At 32.6% G+C, this 18,558-nt stretch overlaps 1 protein-coding gene across 2 annotated transcripts; it reads left to right on the top strand.

Annotated features, from left to right (window-relative positions):
• Positions 1 to 810: 810 nt before the first annotated feature.
• Positions 811 to 11,844, top strand: LOC107890033 (regulation of nuclear pre-mRNA domain-containing protein 1B). 2 transcript variants are annotated; one of them, XM_016814559.2, is made up of 9 exons: positions 811 to 978; positions 2,710 to 2,816; positions 5,048 to 5,295; positions 6,861 to 7,031; positions 7,183 to 7,339; positions 9,326 to 9,465; positions 9,561 to 9,596; positions 10,535 to 10,631; positions 10,851 to 11,844. In XM_016814559.2, exons 2-9 carry the CDS (start codon positions 2,738 to 2,740, stop codon positions 11,456 to 11,458), a joined length of 1,536 nt encoding a protein of 511 aa, XP_016670048.2. In that variant the 5' UTR covers positions 811 to 978; positions 2,710 to 2,737; the 3' UTR covers positions 11,459 to 11,844. The 2 variants fall into 2 exon arrangements, with proteins under 2 accessions (XP_016670048.2, XP_016670042.2); XM_016814553.2 differs by having other exon boundaries at positions 10,535 to 11,844.
• The last annotated feature ends 6,714 nt before the right edge of the window (positions 11,845 to 18,558 follow it).

The following is an 18,558-nucleotide window of genomic DNA, read 5'->3' as shown; positions in this document are numbered from 1 at the left end:
GATTAAAAAACTAGAAATAAAAGTAACTTTTTTTAATATATAGACAATGTTAATTTTTTAAAACAATTTTGTATATTATTTTAACATATTTCCATTAACACTTTGTCAATATTTTAAAAATATTTTAATCTGCTTAAAATTTTTATTTAAATTATAATAAAATTATTTTTAACATTGTTAATATTTTAAACATATTTCTAACAAAAATTTTTTAAAACATAAAACTTTTTAACAAACATATTTTAAAAAAAAACTTTAAAACTTTGTTGAAATTATTGAAATTTTTACTTAAATGTCTACAAAAGTATTAAAATATGTTAAAAATATACTATAATTTTTAATTAAAAATGTATAGAAAATTAAAACTATTAACATAATATTTTTAAATTATTTACAACTATTTATATTTATAATTTATTTTTCAAAAACTAATTTACATATAAAAAAATTTATATAAAATATATATAGCATATTATACAAATAATTAAATTTGTAATAATATTTAAGTAGTTTATATATTATTTAAAATATTATTAAAAAAATTATAAATGATTAAATATTATTTTTATTGATACACACAACTAATTTATGCATTAACTAATTATGTACATATGCTTTTTAATTAGAGCATACTGTATACATATCAAATTTTCATTCAGTGACATAATATCGTTTAGTTTAGATTCTAATTTAATCATTAAAGTTAAATTTAAATATTAAATTAAAAAAATTCAAATATCAAATTAAATATTAGAGTCAAACTTTGGTATGAAATAATATATTAAACCTTTTTAAGTTACAAGGAGATGTTTCCTCTTATCTTTCTCTTTCACATTCCCTCTTTTGCCCCCAGAAAATAAATAATTAAATAAATAAGGGCTTCTTCTTCAGAAATTTTTTAGGGTTTTTCGCTCTCTTCACGAAATTTTCTCTTTCTAAAGGGAGTCCTTAATTTTCTACTGCTCCAAGTAATATCGGGTTCGTTCTTTATTTGTTATCGTAATTGAATTATTTTTTATTATTTTCTTTCTGCTTTGAAAATTAGTTGGAATCTATTTTGCGTTCTTCGAACCCTAGGGTTTCTATTTGGCTGCTAAGAAAATAAGTAGAAGCTCTAAGAAAATAAGTAGAAGTGGAATTGAAATGTTTGCAATATTGGGAGTTGACATCAGCTCTCTGAAGAATTTTGGTATTAGACACAGTTGACTGTCCCTTTTTTTTCTTGTTAAAAAATGTGTTTCTCGTATTTGTTTATTTTAATTTCATTGTATAATTTGTAAATTTAAATAGTTTAAAACGGAATATTTCTAGGTAGTCGCCGTGAGCAGTTTTCTTAGTTTTTATAACTTAGCAAAATGATTTTGTAGTTGGAAAGATTTTGCTAATGTTATTGAACACTATAAGAAACTCATTAGAAAAATCAATAGAATTGATGGACGAAACTTTGTAATTAGAGAAGGCCGTTGCTTATAAATTATAATTTATGAAGAAAATGAAAGCTATATCAACTGACTCTACTTTGTGAGAATACTAATTGCAAGAATGATGCCAAGGTCCTTGTGGGATTTAGAGTGGAGTGCAAGTTTCTGAAAAGGTTCTGAGAATGTGGTTGTGAATTTCATTTCTAGGAAAATTTTGAGTTGGTGTCCTATAGAAAGTCTTGGTGTATTGTGTTTCAGAAAATCAATTTTTTGGGAGTTCAGACACATTAAAGAATTCAATGGAAGAAATATGGAAGTTTTGCCTACTGAGGTATTGTGGTTGTTAGGACTGGAGTCTTGGTGTATTGTGTTTCGGAAAATCAATTGTGTTAGTTGGGACACATTAAGATATCAATGGGAGAACTGTGGAAGTTTTGCCTACCTAGATATTGTGGTGGTTAGGACTGGAGTCTTGGTGTATTGTGTTTCTGAAAATCTGAGAACTATGGAAGTTTTGCCTACCTAGGTATTGTGGTGGTTAGGACTGGAGTCTTGGTGTATTGTGTTTCTGAAAATCAACTGTGTTGGGAGTTGGGACACATTAAAATATTCAATGGAAGAACAGTCGAAATTTTCCCTACTTTGGTATTGTGGTGGTTAGTGCTGGAAGTTGTCAGTAATGCTAGACTTGCATTTGGGGTTATTGGTGGAGTAATATGTATCATGGTCAAGCACAATGCATGTGATCATAAATTAAGAAATTTTTTTTCTTCGAATACTAGACTTGCATTTGGGGCTATTTGGTGAAGTAATTAACCCTTCTAGCCATGCTGACAACCTCTAAGAAAAAGTTGATGCTTGTTTAATGCTTGAAGCGTGGGCTCTGAATAGAATATAATGGTTGACTGGTAGCCTTGCAAACTCTATTTTGTGGGATTTTAGGCCTCCTTGACATTTCTTTGACATGGGGAATTATTAACTATTTTGCTGGATCCTCTGAAGGATATTTTTTTATTTAATTGATATATGAAATGTTGGAGAAAGGTTGATTGTAACCTGAATCATCAGTGAAATACCTTGTACTTGTCTTTCTAAACAAAATGTGAATTATCTTCTTGCATCAATGTTTCCATGAAGTATTAAGAGCTTCTAGTTTATCCTGTTTGAACTGCTAGGACTCTTGAGTATTTTTGAATAATGTGTATACATGTATTTTCTTTTTAGTATGCTTTTCTCTGCTACCTTCCCCTCCCTTCTAAATCCACATAACTAAAAGGGTTTACTGCAGGCTATGTAAATGCTCATTAAGCAACAAGATGAGCAACGACGTTTTTGATGGGCTGATACTGACCGAGAAACTGTCAAAACTAAACAATTCGCAACAAAGCATTGAATGTATCCTACAGTTCAAGCTTAATTAGAGGTTTTTTGTTAAGAAAATAAGAATGCTGGAATAGTCTCTCACTTTCATTAGTACTATATAATTATAATGACACTCCTGGTTACGTGAATCTGGTGTAATTCTGAAGTTCGTAATTGAAGAACATGAATCTTTTGTTTATCTTCTTCCTTTAGATAAGTGTTTCTCTCTTCACTTAAACCGGCGTTGTTAAGCCGTGTGCCTGGCCATTGTGCCTTAGCGCCTACAACAAAAGCTCTTTAAACCTTTTTGGACAAGGTGCATTTGGGTTGTGTTTACATTGCTTCTCAAACTAGTTTTCAAGCCATAACCAATATTAAGCAGATAGCTTTTCAAGCCAAAAGTGTGTTTCAGATTATGCTTTTTAGCCAATCTAATAAGCTTAAATTTCTAGCTGCAGGCTTTTGGAAAATCACATTTAAGCTAAATTATCTATCTGTCCTCATTTTCTAGGTGCTAGCTTCCAAAAACTTTTTTTTACCTTACAACATCATATCTGAAATGGTCATTTTATCTTTTCAACAGCACATTTTGACAGAAGTGCTGAACGCTTAATCTTAAACCAAAGTTTTCAACAGCATTTTTTAAAAGCAATAGCAAACTAGCCCTTGATCAAGCACATGGTTTTTGCAAATAGACATTTTTTTGCAAGGCAGTTGGTACAAAAAGTAACACCCTGATTGAAACTCTGTTAATCTTTAATTGTACCTTAACTAATAAAAACGGGGATATCAAGTGTTGCTTCTCAATTTTTGATTATTCATCAACAAACTTGAGATCATGGGAAGTTATGCATATTGACCAACAAAAGGAAAAAAAAAAAAAAAAAAGAAGGGAAATTTTGCATGCTTTGTTTGATGAGCTGAATCACTCTTTAGAGTTTATCATAATTATGCATCTTAAGCATATTATATATATAAAACATATATACAAAAATGTACACATGTATACATTGTGTCGTAATTCAGTTAGGCAAGTCCTTTTTTTTTTTTGTGCATTTGGTTTCCAGCAATATAAAGGGGTTATAGGACCTAGACTACTAGAGTGCATCTTGCACCTTTGATAACACTGAGATAAACATGTAATTTTACTTGTAAATTTGACTGAGAATGTATCTTGTTGTCTTGTTCCATTATGAAGTACTTTTGTGTATGTTTTCTTTGACTATGGTTTTTATAATTTTATCTGATGTGTTGCTTTTATATCTATTATGTCATTTTATCCCTTAACTTTTACCACATGTTTTTGGCTTTTTCTTACTGTCTAGTCTTGGGCTGCATGAATTCCATATTGCATGTCTGCATCAGTTCCTTTCAGCAATTTGATAGCAATATGAGATCATTGGCAGATCCGTTGTTTCTGTTCTTTTTATGTTAGGAACCTTTTAGATTGTTTTGTTTGCAGTTTCTTTAGATTTAGTTCATAACGCGTTTATTATGAGTTCTGCTTTTGGGACATTGTTTTTATTGTGGTCGTAGGTTTTAAACAATGTTATTAATCTTGTTTGGCCATTTTGCTTTTGGTTGAAGAGAACTTTGATGTCAATTTAGGCTGTTTTATGTTGCTTATGTTCAGTTTCTTTTAGGATAAGGAGTACTAGTGTACTACTATAGTAACTGCTAGACACATTTTCTTTAAATTGAAATGAGAATGAGTTTATGTAAGTCATCCACAACAACAAGTTTTTGTTTAAGATGTGCAATCTACCATTATGCCTACTGACCTTAGATTGATGCTTTTAGGAATTTCTTGGTTATTCTGATGTTATTGCCTGTTTATTTTATGGGGGGGGGGCCTGTTATTGGCATTATTGTTAATTTTTAAATTAGTTCGAGTCTGCTCTTTTGTTTTGTCTTCAATTGAAAGTCATGTAACTAGATTTTCTTCATAGATAGCATAATGGCCTTATATATAGTAATGTGGTACTTCACAAATTTTCAACAAACTATTTTTAATTCATGGATAGGCATTATAACTACTTATAGTTCAATGTTTGGTATAGACTAAAACACTATCTGCACTATGAAAGCCTCTCAACATGATTTGCTCAATAGATAATTCTAGTAAGAAAGAATGGCTATTGGATGAAATTGAAAATTTTCCACAAAAAAATAGCATTTTCACATTGTTGCCTAATGTACCTCTTGTATTTTGTATTTATTACTACGAATTGTTGTTGGCATGCATTTCCTTCACATTTCTTCAGCATTGTCTCGTTGGTGTATTACTCATCGGAAGAAGGCAAAACAGATTGTTGAAACATGGGACAAACTGTTTAACTCTTCCCAGAAAGAACGACGCGTTTCTTTTCTGTATTTGGCTAATGACATTTTGCAAAATAGTAGGCGAAAGGGAAGCGAATTTGTAAATGAATTCTGGAAAGTTCTTCCGGTAGCTCTCAAACATGTGTATGATGATGGTGATGAGTATGGAAAGAAGGCCGTAGCCAGACTGGTAAGCTATTTATTCAATTTTTAGCACTCTTCTCTCTGTAGCTTTTATTAGGTGTATTAGCTACTTCAGGTTTTGACTACTGGTCTGGTGCTGTGATAACATTTCATTTTTAGTAGCTTCCCTCTATTATATTTCCAAGAAGTTAATGGCTTGAAGGTAAAACAATTGTTACTTTTGGTTAATTGTGCTTCCTCATGTCGCTTTCTCTTGACATGTGATGTATTGCTTTGAATGGCATCAGCAGTTTTCTACTCTGCTTTCATGTAGAACCAGTTGATATAATAATCAATCTGCACTTTGTTACTTAGTGTTATTCTTGCATTTTGTTTTCTTTTGCTTTGAAGTGTCGTTATTTAGTTCTAATGGCTATTGTAATAAATTATAGGATAGTGTAATTAGTTGTTTGGTGATAGAACTTTTTAGCATAAATGCAAGTAGTCAAAAACTTATATTTCTATTGGCGATTAATTTCACCAAAATAGGATTAATGATAGGATGTTTTCTTGGAAGCTCATGCAGATTATACTACCTTTGATTTGATGAATATGGGTTTGGGGTCTTTGTGGAACTATTGTCACAATTTTGCATCTGATCTTGGTATTACTAATTGTTGCCTGTGTTTATTCCCTCTCTCCTTAAATGTTGGTGTTAACTTCCCTTGCACTATAATTATGCTGATATATGGGACACAAATAACGTTTGGAAATTGAATAAGATAGTTTGTTTGTTTTCCAGTTTTTTACTCCATTGCTGACATAATTATCACGTATATGTGTGTATTGCTGCATTATGTTCATTGATGGGGGAAAGCTGCCCTTTTCAAAGCTTCTGAAAGTATTTTTTAATGTAGTATTTCTTATTTTTTCAGTGGGGACTTACGTAGATATATTATGCTAGTTATTTTTTGGATAAAGCACTAAATAAGCCTCTGAACTGTACCAAGCTTCTCAAAAAGCCCCTATCCTTTTATTTTTACCCAGATGAACCCTTAGAACCAAAAGATGTCACATGCAACCTTAATGGTCATTAAGGTCATTGCAATCTGGTGCCCTTACTGATGTGACAGATGAAATACTTTCCCGACTTATTGATTATGGCAACAATGGCTTGGTTAGAAAATTCACTTTCCTGTCAGGAAAAAAAAATTCAATCATAATCCGTGGCTGTAGAAATGATAGATGGCCGGTGGCATTAATTTCAAGTGATACACATGACATTGTTTTTCTCAAGATAATGGCCTACCTGGATCCCAATCATAATAGAAGAGAAGAATGGGAGCTCATTTAGGAAAAGTGAGAAAGTTCTAGTGCTTTATTCAGTCTTTGGCTGCATCTGTTTTTGTAGATATTTTGTACTTAAGATTGCATCTCCTAGTGGTTTTAGTAGATTATTCTTTGTTTACTGAAAGAGTGTAGTGGTTCATGCTGTTTTGTTGCATTCTTTTTACAGTGGACCTATCACGTAACAAGTAACTTTCCCCTTTTTTCCCTTTTTTTTTTTTTTGGTTTTCCACTTTTCCTTCTGGGGTGATGGGTTTGGGGGCTTGTTTGCATGATAACTGTTAGGTTGACATATGGGAAGAAAGAAAAGTTTTTGGTTCCCGAGGGCAAAATCTTAAAGATGAAATGCTTGGGAAGAATCCTGCTCCTCCTCCTCTTGCTCCTGTTGCAGTGAACAATGGAAAAGGCTCAAATCCTATCAAGATAGTGAAGAGGGATGCTCATGCAGTGAGAATTGTAAGAACTTACCTATTGAGTTCTCCTTCGTACTTTGATATCAATTTGATTATGGCCATTTTGTTTGTATTCTTATGACTTAAGACGTTTTCTTGGTTTAATATTTTGTGATTTCGTATGTGTTTCTCTTTCTTGATCTTCTTACCATCAGAAATTGGCTGTTGGAGGTCTTCCAGAAAAGATACTAACTGCATACCAATCTGTGCTCGAGGACAATCCAAGTGAGGATACTGTTTTAAACAAGTGTAATGCTGCTGTACAAAATTTGAGTAAACTAGAGGAAAATGCTGAAAGTAGTTTAGCTCAAGGTATGAGTTCTGCTATGGGATTTATTGTTGTATGCTTACATTTTATTAAGATTTTATTTTCAATAAAAGGAAAAGTGTGCTCTCTCTCCCTGTCTCTTTGTATATGCATTTTTTTAATGTAATTTTATTGAGATTTTTCACTATTGTAAAAAGAATACTGAAGCTGTAAGAACTAGAAGATAGAAATATATGTTAATGTGCCCTAATAATTACCCGGGGTTCTTAATTTTGGAACTGAGATCTCATGAGAAGGTGAATTCCTAGTTTTGCTAGGCACACAAACTATGTTCGCTGGTCACACATGAATCATTCTAACAAGAAGATGCTTCATGTTTTTGTTCGCTTTGAGTCCACTTTTAAAATTATTTCATGTTAGCTCCAAATATTGGAACTAGAATATATTCCAGCTTAGTATAAGGCCCATCATGGGACACAGTACTCCCATCATTTTTCAGGTAGAAATGTAGGTTGTGCAGTTTTCACTATTGTAAATTATTGACCAAAAGTAAAATCATATGTTATGGATGCCTTTGTGGGCAAGACAAGAAGTCAAAAGCACCAAAGATGGAAAGAAGATGAATAACTTTATTTTAGTAATATTCTTAATTAGAAGAATTTATTTAGGAAGAATTTTATTGCAATTAAAAGTTCTTAATTTTAGTTTCCTCGATTATAGTTTTTATTCTACAAGTTAATTTTAGTTTCTTAGTCTATAAGAAAAATACCATATCTAACGGTTCTATTTAAGGGGACAATTCTTAGTAATAAATAAGACAAATTATTCTAATTTATAGAAGTTTATGACTCTCTTTCTTTCAAGTCTAAGATTCGGTGCTCCCTTTGACGAGTTCTAAGTTTAGGAGCTTCCTTCGACGAGTTCCATATTTTATTCATCATAGGTTATTCTCATGGTAGAAATTGCAACAAGGGAAAGGCTCTCTCAATCGGAGTGAACTTTCTTGTGAATCGTCCGGTGACTTGATCCATAACTCGTGACCTTAACATCATAGGGGTACAATTTTTGTGCTTCTCTCTCACATATATATGTGTGTGTGGATATGTATGTATGTATACATATAAGATTCATATTGCTTATTGTGTTTTAACTTCTAACCTCCCAATGGAAAAAAGTTTCACTTTATTTAAAATGCCACTGCAGTTAAAGCACTTAAGGCCTCTTAAGGCTTCTAGTGGTGATATTTGGCCTGGCTCATAAGCAGTTGCTGTTAGTTGTTAGGTTCTTTTGATTTTAATATGCTTTCTCAAAGGGATTGTCTTACTGGATTGTACTTGATCATTTGTGCGAGTTTATTGTGCTGCTGCCTGGTTTTACCTAACAGGCTTGGGAAGGGAACATCATAAGAATCCATCCTAAGTAGTTAAAAGTCTTTTAAGAGTAAAATATTTAGCTTTATAATGTAATTGACCTCTGATTTCTCTCTGCACTTTGTGCTTGTATATTGTTTGCATTTGTTGAGAATGTAATGCATGATACTTCTGATTGATCCTAACCGGTTGACCAAGACATGCAAAAAATTATTCCCTAAGAAATTATAGGCTTGATTTTGCATGTATAATCAAGGACTGAAATTGCCCGGTGGAGATAAAAGAAAATTGATGCATAACAATTGTTCTTTTAACTATTTTGGTGCTTCCATCTGCTGATTCATTTTATCCTCTACAAATGAACTCTGATTATTATTTTATAGTGCAGTTGATTCAGATGAGTACCTCTAATCAATTGATTCATCTATTATAAGTGATGAAAGAGAACATATATTTGAACCTTTTTCCTGCATATGAATTTTGTGATGAGTGTATTGTTGCAAAACAGTTTAATAGGGGATCTCTCAGTTGAGGTTGTTAACTGTTGACCATTTATTTCTTGGTAAACTGAACTTTGATGTTATTACAATATCTTGCCTTAAGTTTTGATTTACTGTGTGCTTTTAGCAACTCTAAGTGCATGTATTTGATTTCGGTTAGGGAATCAGAATGGATCTGCTTTGCTAGATGAGCTACAGCTGCAAGAAAATGCACTCCACCAATGTGTTGAACAACTTGAAAGCATTGAAACGACCAGGGCTGCCTTGGTTTTTCAACTTAAAGAAGCACTTCAGGAACAAGTATGCTTTCATTACTATCATGTCTTCTTGAGTTGGAAATTAGAGTTTGGAAATGTTTTTCCTTGTTCAGTACTCAATAATTTATAGTTTTTCAGGAATCAAAGCTGGAGCTTATTTGTAGTCAGCTTCAGGTAAGAATTGCATTCTTTGTAACAAATTGCTTGAGTTGATAATTGCATTGAATAGATTTTAAATTTACTGGTTTTTGTCTGTTTAGATATTCTAAAACTGCAAATTTTGCAGTTTGACTTTTTTGCTAATATTGGAAAGGTTCACAAAAGTGACTCTCCCTAGTAACAACTGGGAACCATTTTCTGTAGATAGATGGGAATAAAACTTCTTGATGGAGTGTGTGCTAATGAATTTTTCCTAAATCCAAAGTTGTACAAAAAAGAAGTCCCATGTTATTGAATATTCAAACATTAAAAACAAAGTTTGATGTTATCCTTTTATAGATATATAGTGAAAATAAAAATAAAAATTAAAGAAGTTAAAATGAAATTCAATCAGACATTTTTCGTTAAAAAAAAGTGAATCTAAGGCTTTGCTTGGTAGAGTGGAAAGTAAATTGAAGGCGTAGAAACCTAAAAGGATGGAAAACATAATTTTTCTTTCCATAGGTGTGCTTGGTAGGAAAAATGGAAAAAAGGAAAGAAAATTACTTTTTTCTTTTGCTGATTGTTTGGTAGAGTTGAAAAATGGAAGGAAAAAATTGAAAAATGCATAATTTAGAATTAACATAAACCTCTCTCTCATTTTCTCTCCGCTCATTATTCCAATTTGGAAGAATTGATTTTTATGCATTAAGATGAAAAATGTTAATCTCCCCTATTTTCTTTCCTCTAACTTTCTTCCCAACCAAGCACACTTAAAATTGATTTTCTTTCCACTTTGCCTTCCCTCCTTCCATCCCTCCAGTTTTCCACCCAACAAAGCACAACCTAAGTGCACCATATGTGCGTCTGACAAAATGTGCATTGCCCAAAAGGATACGAGTTGCTTATGTTGTTTGATGCTAAATTATAGCACCTAGGAAGAAACTTAAAAGAAACTGATGATGTTTGTACAGGTTGCTCGTGGTCAGATTGAGCAAGGAAGCAATTTAAGGAAGAGGCTGACTTTACCCTCTGTGCATGGCCATGTAACTACTACATCTATCCCTACAGGTGAGGCTGTAGCTGTGAGCGAACGGAACCTTCCTTCTGCTCAGCCATCTAGCACTCTACCTCAACCGCTTCTTCCACAGCCTATGATTTCGTTTGCACTTTCAAAAACGACCGAAGAAGATAACAAGAAAGCAGCAGCTGCTGCTGTCGCAGCTAAGCTTGCTGCTTCAACATCTTCTGCTCAGATGCTTACATCTGTACTTTCGTCCCTTGTTGCAGAAGAAGCTGCCTCTATGAATGGTAGCTTAAAATCCAGTGGGTTCACATCAGGGTTATCAATGTTTCCTCCAGAAAAGCGCCCCAAACTTGAGAAACCAATGCCTGTATCAGATGCTTCAGACATCCCAAGCACAACTTATTTCAACCCTTTACCGCAGCAGGCAATTAACAACATGCCACTAGCACCATCAGCTGGTATGCAACCAATGTCTCAAGGCAACCAGATTCAATCTCCCTTTGCTTCTGCTCCACCTCCCCCTCTCTCTCCTGCAAATCCTTCAGGAAGTCAATATATGCAGTCAACTGGTATGATGATGGGGGTGATGCCTTACGGATATGGAGCGAACACGCTGCCACCACCTCCTCCTCTTCCCCCACATATAGCAATGAATTTAGCTAGGCCTGCTTCTCAGCCACTACAGCCTCCACAACCACCTCAGTCTCAGTCTCAGTCTTCGCAGCAGCCACAGCCACAGTCTCAGCCTCAGCAGCAGCCACAATCCCAGCCTCAGCAGCAGCAGCCAGCCACTGGAGGATTTTACTGGCCACCAGGTATGGGGTTTTACGGGCAAAACCCTCAGTCAACACCAGCTGTACCTCGACAGTAAGCTTTGCCTGAAAAATCATATATTATACTACTTGGAAAGGGTCATGAAAATAGCATTTTGGTATTGGATTTTAGGTCCAACCTGTCAACCGATACAACAGGTCATCAACGTTATATTTCCTTGACAAGATTATCAAGGCTGAGTGCGGCCATGTATAATGTAAATTAGTAGAGAAGTTATAGGCATCAGTTGCGTTGTCTTAGATCTGAGCCCCATCATCCACTCCCTCAACTCATTGGCTCAACTGAGTTTCAGTTCTAAAATGTTTCATGTTCCCGCAACTCTTTACTTTTAGCAGTACTACATTATAGTTCAGACATAGCCTGTAAGTTGATGTACCAAAATAGCAAGGATCTGCCTTTGTATGAGATGATGGATTTAAAGCATAGGGGGTAGTGAAATTCTTATAAACTTTTTTTTTTTTTGGGTGGGGTTGGGGTGGGTGTTGTTAGTTTTATGTAATCTACTGCTAGTTGGATGGAAGTTTTAACTTTATTCCCCTTGAAATTCACTTCAATTTTGCTCCCCCTTAAATTTAATTAAATCTCACCCTAATAATAATAAAAATAAAAGTGAGCAGGGTTAAATTTTCGTATTTCATAATTTGGAGACGAGGGTAGGGATTTTAGTCATTGAGTTTGAATTCAGGTTCTGATGTCATGCAAATTTCGGTTGTTTGTGTATATGATTGATCTTTAATTTTTTTTCCTATTTTTTTTTAAATTTCTATGTATAAGAAATCATTTAATAAATCAGGTTAAATTTGATCTAGGAGATGCAAAATTTTTGTAAGTGTACTCTATTGAATAGGGAGAAGACACCATTATCTAGTGTTGTTTTTACTACTTTTTACAATAAAAATTGTATTTATTCAGTAATATATATATTTGAAACTAAAATTTAAAATATACAAAAAATCTAAAATTAAATACTCTCTCAACCTTATCAATAGTAAATATTAGCCAAACCAATTATTTAATTAGAAAGTAAAGGAAAAATAAATAGGCTATCTATGGATTATACTTGAATCTCGATACTTTGTTTGTCTCTGATGTTGTTTGTTAGGGTCGTGTCTAGTCGAGGCACATCTTGTCTACTTCCTGTAACAAGCAGCCTCTTAACTGGTTTGGCAGTTTCCGAAGGAAAATTGTGATGCAGGCACGGCGTGTAGTGGAAATTACGCTTCTATTGGAAGGGTAGTTCGAGATCACGAAGGGAGTGGACTGTTGTTTTCAATCGATTTCTGGAGAGTTGTTCCGTGTTACATGTGGAACTATGGGCAATTCATGATGCCCTTCTAGCGAGGGAAGCAGGATTCCATCATGTGACGCTTGAAAGTAGCTTGCTGGCCATCCAAATGATTCATGAGTCTGATGATTATGTTAACTCCATTGATTTGGTCCTGTCGATACGAGATTTTTGGAGGCAGGTCTCCTTCCATCATATTGTTAGAGACGCCAATTGAGTAGGTGATAAGTTGGCCAAGTTGTCGGTTATGGAATGGTTCAAGTCAAGAACTTGATTCGCCATCCCATTGGTTGCTGCCGCTGCTGAAGGCTGGTCACAAAAGGGCCCCATCTTCTTGATGTTTTTGCTTTTTTTTGGGTTGTTTCTATAGGCTTCTTTCTTTACTAAAGCAAAAAAGAAAAAAGGTAAACCAAACAAAATTAGATAGTAACTTTGAGAGAATACAAATCTTGAAAGGGTATAGACAAATGTTTGAAAATAAGAGACAATCGCTTGTTCAAACGGCGTGACTTTAGTTTAGGTGAAATAAAAAATAATAGTGGTATTATGGTGAGATTGAGAACTGTAGCATTGAAATTAAAATAAGTAATGAGATGTATTTAGATTTAAATGCGGCGATGAAGTGAAATTAAAATAAAATATAATAAAAAATTATTAGTTTACAATGTGCTCTTATAAAATAATAAAATAAAATTTTTTATATTTAAGTTAAATTATAAATCATAAATTAAGACTATTTTTCTTAAATAATAAATAAAAATATATTTATGATATATAGGATGTTATATAAAAATAGAATTCATATTACAAGATTTAAAACATAAATACTTTCTATAATTATTAAAGTTATATTTATATTATATAATCTATTTAGTTATTATAAACTCATGAGAGGAATAAAGTGGGAATTAAGTGGTTACTACAATAGTTTTTCTCCATCGGTACTCTGTATCTTTCAATGAGAAGTTAGAAGCCAACGCCTTGAAAATATGTCATGCCATCCAAGAGGAATATAATGGTGAAATTGCACACACAAACACACAAACACTGAAACATGGGTTCGGCCAAATCTTAAGAAGCCTAAGAATCGCAATATAATAGAATATCAAAATGTAATTTAAATTCAAATAAAAATAGTAGACTTTTTTTTAAATGTAATATTTTATTAATGAGTTAAGAAAATATTTGGTTTTAGAGTTTTGATTTGTTTGTATATATAAAAAATACTAAATGGTTTCATTTTTCTATTATAAAAATAATGAAAATATCAATATTTTTGAAATCAAATCAGTGATCAAATATGATAGATTACTGGTTTTTAATCTTATTGGTCTATCCAGTTCAAAATAAATAAATATCTAAAAAAAATTATTAAAATTTTATAAAAATTAGTCAATCAATTTTTTAGCCTGACTTAAATGAACAATACCACTTCATAAGTCAATCGGTTTTTTGTCTCTCTCTAAATTCAATACATTGGACAATACTCAATCTAATTGATGGACCGATCTAGTTCAAATAATATTAAGAAACATCACAAATAATTGACATTTCCCTTCTCCTATTCTATAAAGAACCTTTTGCCCTACTTCAAAATCAAGTTTAATCTATTTTTTATTGAAAGTAAAAAAAATACTATTTAGAGTTATTAGTTTTAAAAAATAGTAAAAAGCCAATGAATATTATTTTTAAATAATTTATTTTTAAATTGGGTAAACTATCAAAATAGTCACATTTATTTGCCTCATATTACATTTTAGTCATTTGTGTTTGAAATGTTATGTTTCAGTGACTTACATTATCGTGCTGCAATATTTTAGTCACTAAGTCGTTAATTTTCGTTAACAATGTAACGGTAAGCTAACGTGGCACGTTAAATCATCATTTCAAATGAAAATATTAGGTTAAATTGTATAATTGGTCCCTATATTTTAACTTTCCTTTTTCTTTTCTTTTCTTTTTCATTCTCTTCTGTTTCCCTTTCTGTTTTCCTCCCTTCAATTATTTATATCAACAACTGGTAATGACTGGGTGGTTCGAAAAAGAAATGAACAATGAATAAAGCAGCTTAAGATAGCATACTCAGGTGCATGATAGCTAAAGGTTCCCAAAGCACGAGTAAAGTAAAGACGTGCAGCCATGTTGGGAGCTTGGTTTGAGAGGTTAAAATTTGCAATCTTCTCTTTGAAGTCTTCAAAAAGAAAGACATTGCTAGATTTGACATCTTTGTAGATAATCGAAGGTTGAACCTTCTCGTGCAAATATTCCAAGCCCCTTGCCACATCAACCGCAATTCTTACCTTCTGCATCTAGTCAAGAACTAGGCCCGATTGTGCCCGTTGAACTCCCTTCCTTCTTATGATTCTCAAAAGCAAGAAACAAAAAATGTCAAACTAAAGAGCTTAACCTATATGCACGGATGTTTTAAAAAATGGAAAACATAGAAAAGCTATGTTAAGAGAAATAGAAAAGGGAGGAAAACAAAATAAGCAGAAGAGAATGGAAAAGAAAAGAAAGTTAAAAGAGCATAAAAGAAACAAATTAAATTGCTCAAAATAAAAAAAAATATAAGGACCAATTGTATAACTTAACTTAAAATTTTTGTTTGAAATGATGATTAACGTGCCACGTTGCTTACCGTTACATCGTTAACAGAAATTAACGGTTTAGAGACTAAAATGTTACAACACAATAATGTATGTAACAACCTGATTTTCAAAGGTGTCAAAAACAGTGGTTCGAGACCACCAAATCCTACAAGTAAGCTCGTAAATTTTATTATTTAGTATTTACGAGTCCAATGTGGTTTTAGAAAGATTTTTGACCTAGTAATTTGTGTTTTATAAGGAATTATTAGGTTAAGTGGTTTAGAAAATGAGGTATCGAGACCTCAATTCTATAAACTGAGCCATAAATATTTTTATAAATATTTATGGAGTCTCATTAAGGTAGTATTAAAGTTTTGTTAGAAAATTTTAACATTTTGATAATTAATTAATTAAAAAGGACTAAATTGAAAAAGAGAAAAACTTGTTAATTAAAAGAAATAGTGATTAAATGGCTTAAATGGTAAATAGGGAGGACTTAAGGAGTAAATATGCCCAAGTGAAAAGGCTGAGGCAGCATAAGCACAAAATCTAAAAGTTTCTACACATTTTCTTCTTCAATTTTCAACCAAAATTAGCCATAGGTGAGCTCCTTAAGCTGGTTTTCATATTTTTACTTCAAGTGAGTTTAATTCTTGCTTATTTCTTGTAATTTTTGTGTTTTTAAAACTTTTACAATTAGGTCCAACTAACTATTACCTTAGTTTTTGATTTTATTGGAAATATTGAAAGTTACCATTGATGAATACTAGATTTTTTTGATGAAATAACATGGATTTAGAGTTTTAATTTTGTTGTATGATGATTTTATAAGGTGATTTTGTTAGAAGTTGATTTTAGGACAAATTGTAAAAATATTAAATATTAGGGTTTGATATCAAATTCTGTTTAGTAAGAGTTGTATGGTGGCCAAGAATATTTAGATAAATTATCAATTGAGAAAAATTAGTTCGTTTGATAGACTAATTAGTTAACAGACTAAATTGTAAAAGTTGTAAAAGTTGGGGGTAATTGTGTAAATTTAAAAAATTAAGGGGTATTAATTTTGAAGTGAATTAGGACTGAAATATATGCTAATGAATGAGTAATTTTATATTTTAGATCAAGAGCCCGTAGATACTCGTGAAAAAAGAAAATTAATAGAATAATCCCTAAACTTCTACAAATCTTACAATTTAACCTAAGTAAGTTCGTACTGTTAAACTTAAATATTTATATTGATTTGATGAATGATGTTATGTATTTATTCTGTTGTTGAAAACGAAATATTGTTTGAGTTATAAAATCAAATTGAATATTCAGACTAAATGGAACGCGGGATATGAATACATTCAACAAATAATGAATTGACGACATTGAAGGAAATTGACGGCAAAATTACCCAAGTAAACTGAGATTCAGCATTTGTTGCGAACCTTCATGTTTACTTTCTGTTTAGCTCTCACGAGCTTTTGTTTAACTCATATGAGTTTCCGTTCAGCTCTTTTGAGGTTCTGTTTAACCCTTATGGGTTTCCGTTCAACACTTATGAGTTTCCGTTCAACCCTTATGGGTTTCTGTTTAGCACTTATGTGCTTCCGTTCAGCCTTCGAGCTTCTGAATACAAAGTACTCTTATCCGTAAGTTTTTTTTTTGATTTGGTAAAATTTGGTAAGTGACTTATGTAATTGAAATTGAAAGATTTATCGTTTATTATTGATATTGATTTGAAAGAAGTGTGTTCATTAATTAAGGTTGTGATTGACTGGGAGATTGTATAAATAATTTGCTTATTTGATTTATTATATTAGGTTTGGTAAGATTTATGTTTAACCCATCGAACTTACTAAGCTTCATTGAGCTTACTTGTGTTGTTTAATGTCCTTGTAGATTAATATGAGGTTGGGAGATCGGATCAACACATCAAGTCACACTATCCAGCTTATTCCGGTAGTTTTTGTATGTTTAATATGGTTTATGTGGCATGTATAGGGATGGTATGATTTTAACCAAAGTTTGGCTTGTATAAATGTTAAGGATAATGTTTTGTTTATATAATCATCTTAAATATATATTATTTTGGTTATAAGTAAATTTTGTGATGTTGGTCTAAATAATGTATGTTTTTATGTATTTAACTGGTAGGGAGCTTTAGTAATTTAGTTAGATGGACTAAATAGGTAAGTTGGGTATTTGAGTATATGTGATGATATGTTTTGTTGAAAACATGATTTTGCCTTGTTTTGAATGCTTGGTTGGGGGTTAATTGATGTGTGAAAATGTTGTGTTTAGAGTGCTATCTAAAAGGGTGAGGAAAATGACCTTAAAATGGCCTATTTTCGTCTACACAGGTAGAGAAACGAGCGTGTGGCTCAGCCGTGTGTGTTACACAGCCTAGCACATAAGAGTGTGGTCCGACCGTGTGTCCCTTGTATCTTTAAAATTGAGAAACAGAAAGTCCAATTTTTTACACACGGCCTAGCACACGGGCGTGTTACTTGGCCATGTGATCCCTGCACCTTAATTTTACAAGTCAGTATGCTCACACGGCCTAGAACACAGGCGTGTGGCTTGGCCATGTTATCCAAGTCAAGGAGTTACACAGTCACGAACACGGGTTGGGACACGGTCGTGTGTCTCTATTTCAAATGCCCACACGGCCCAATACTTGGGCGTGTCTCTTGACCGTGTGAGCCACACGGCCTGGCGACACAGGTGTATGTCCCCTGCACTTAGGAAAAATTTTGAAGTTTCGTGAAAACTTCTCTGAGTTTCCAATTTAGTCCTAATTTGTTTCTAAAGTGTAATTTGGGCCTCGAGGGCTCATATAAGGGGCAATATAAGTGATTTATGATTAGTTTCTGATATGCTTGTTAAATAATATGAAATATCTATAATAGATCTGAAAAGTCTGGTAATGCTCCATAACCCTGTTTTAGCAACGAATAAAGGTTAGGGGTGTTACGATTAAATAAATATTATCCAAGCCAATTACAAGAATTATGTGTGATATATTATCGCATGCGTTCATGTATTTCCAAACTTACCTTATTATCAAAAATTTTATATTTACTTTAACTTACTCAACCATAGTAAGCTTTTATATATTATTTATAACCTTATGATATATATATATACATCAAAACATACCATCACTAACCATTTTAATGGCTAGATTACAAACATCCATTTACATGCCAACATTGACAAAGTTAGCCTATACATGCTGTTATACCAAAATAAGTTTACTATTTATATCAAAATGAG

The sequence above is a fragment of the Gossypium hirsutum genome, chromosome A11 (assembly GCF_007990345.1).
Source record: "Gossypium hirsutum isolate 1008001.06 chromosome A11, Gossypium_hirsutum_v2.1, whole genome shotgun sequence".
Lineage (NCBI taxonomy): Eukaryota > Viridiplantae > Streptophyta > Magnoliopsida > Malvales > Malvaceae > Gossypium > Gossypium hirsutum.
The sequence above is the reverse complement of the archived record's forward strand: the minus strand, read 5'-3'. Positions and strand labels throughout refer to the sequence as shown.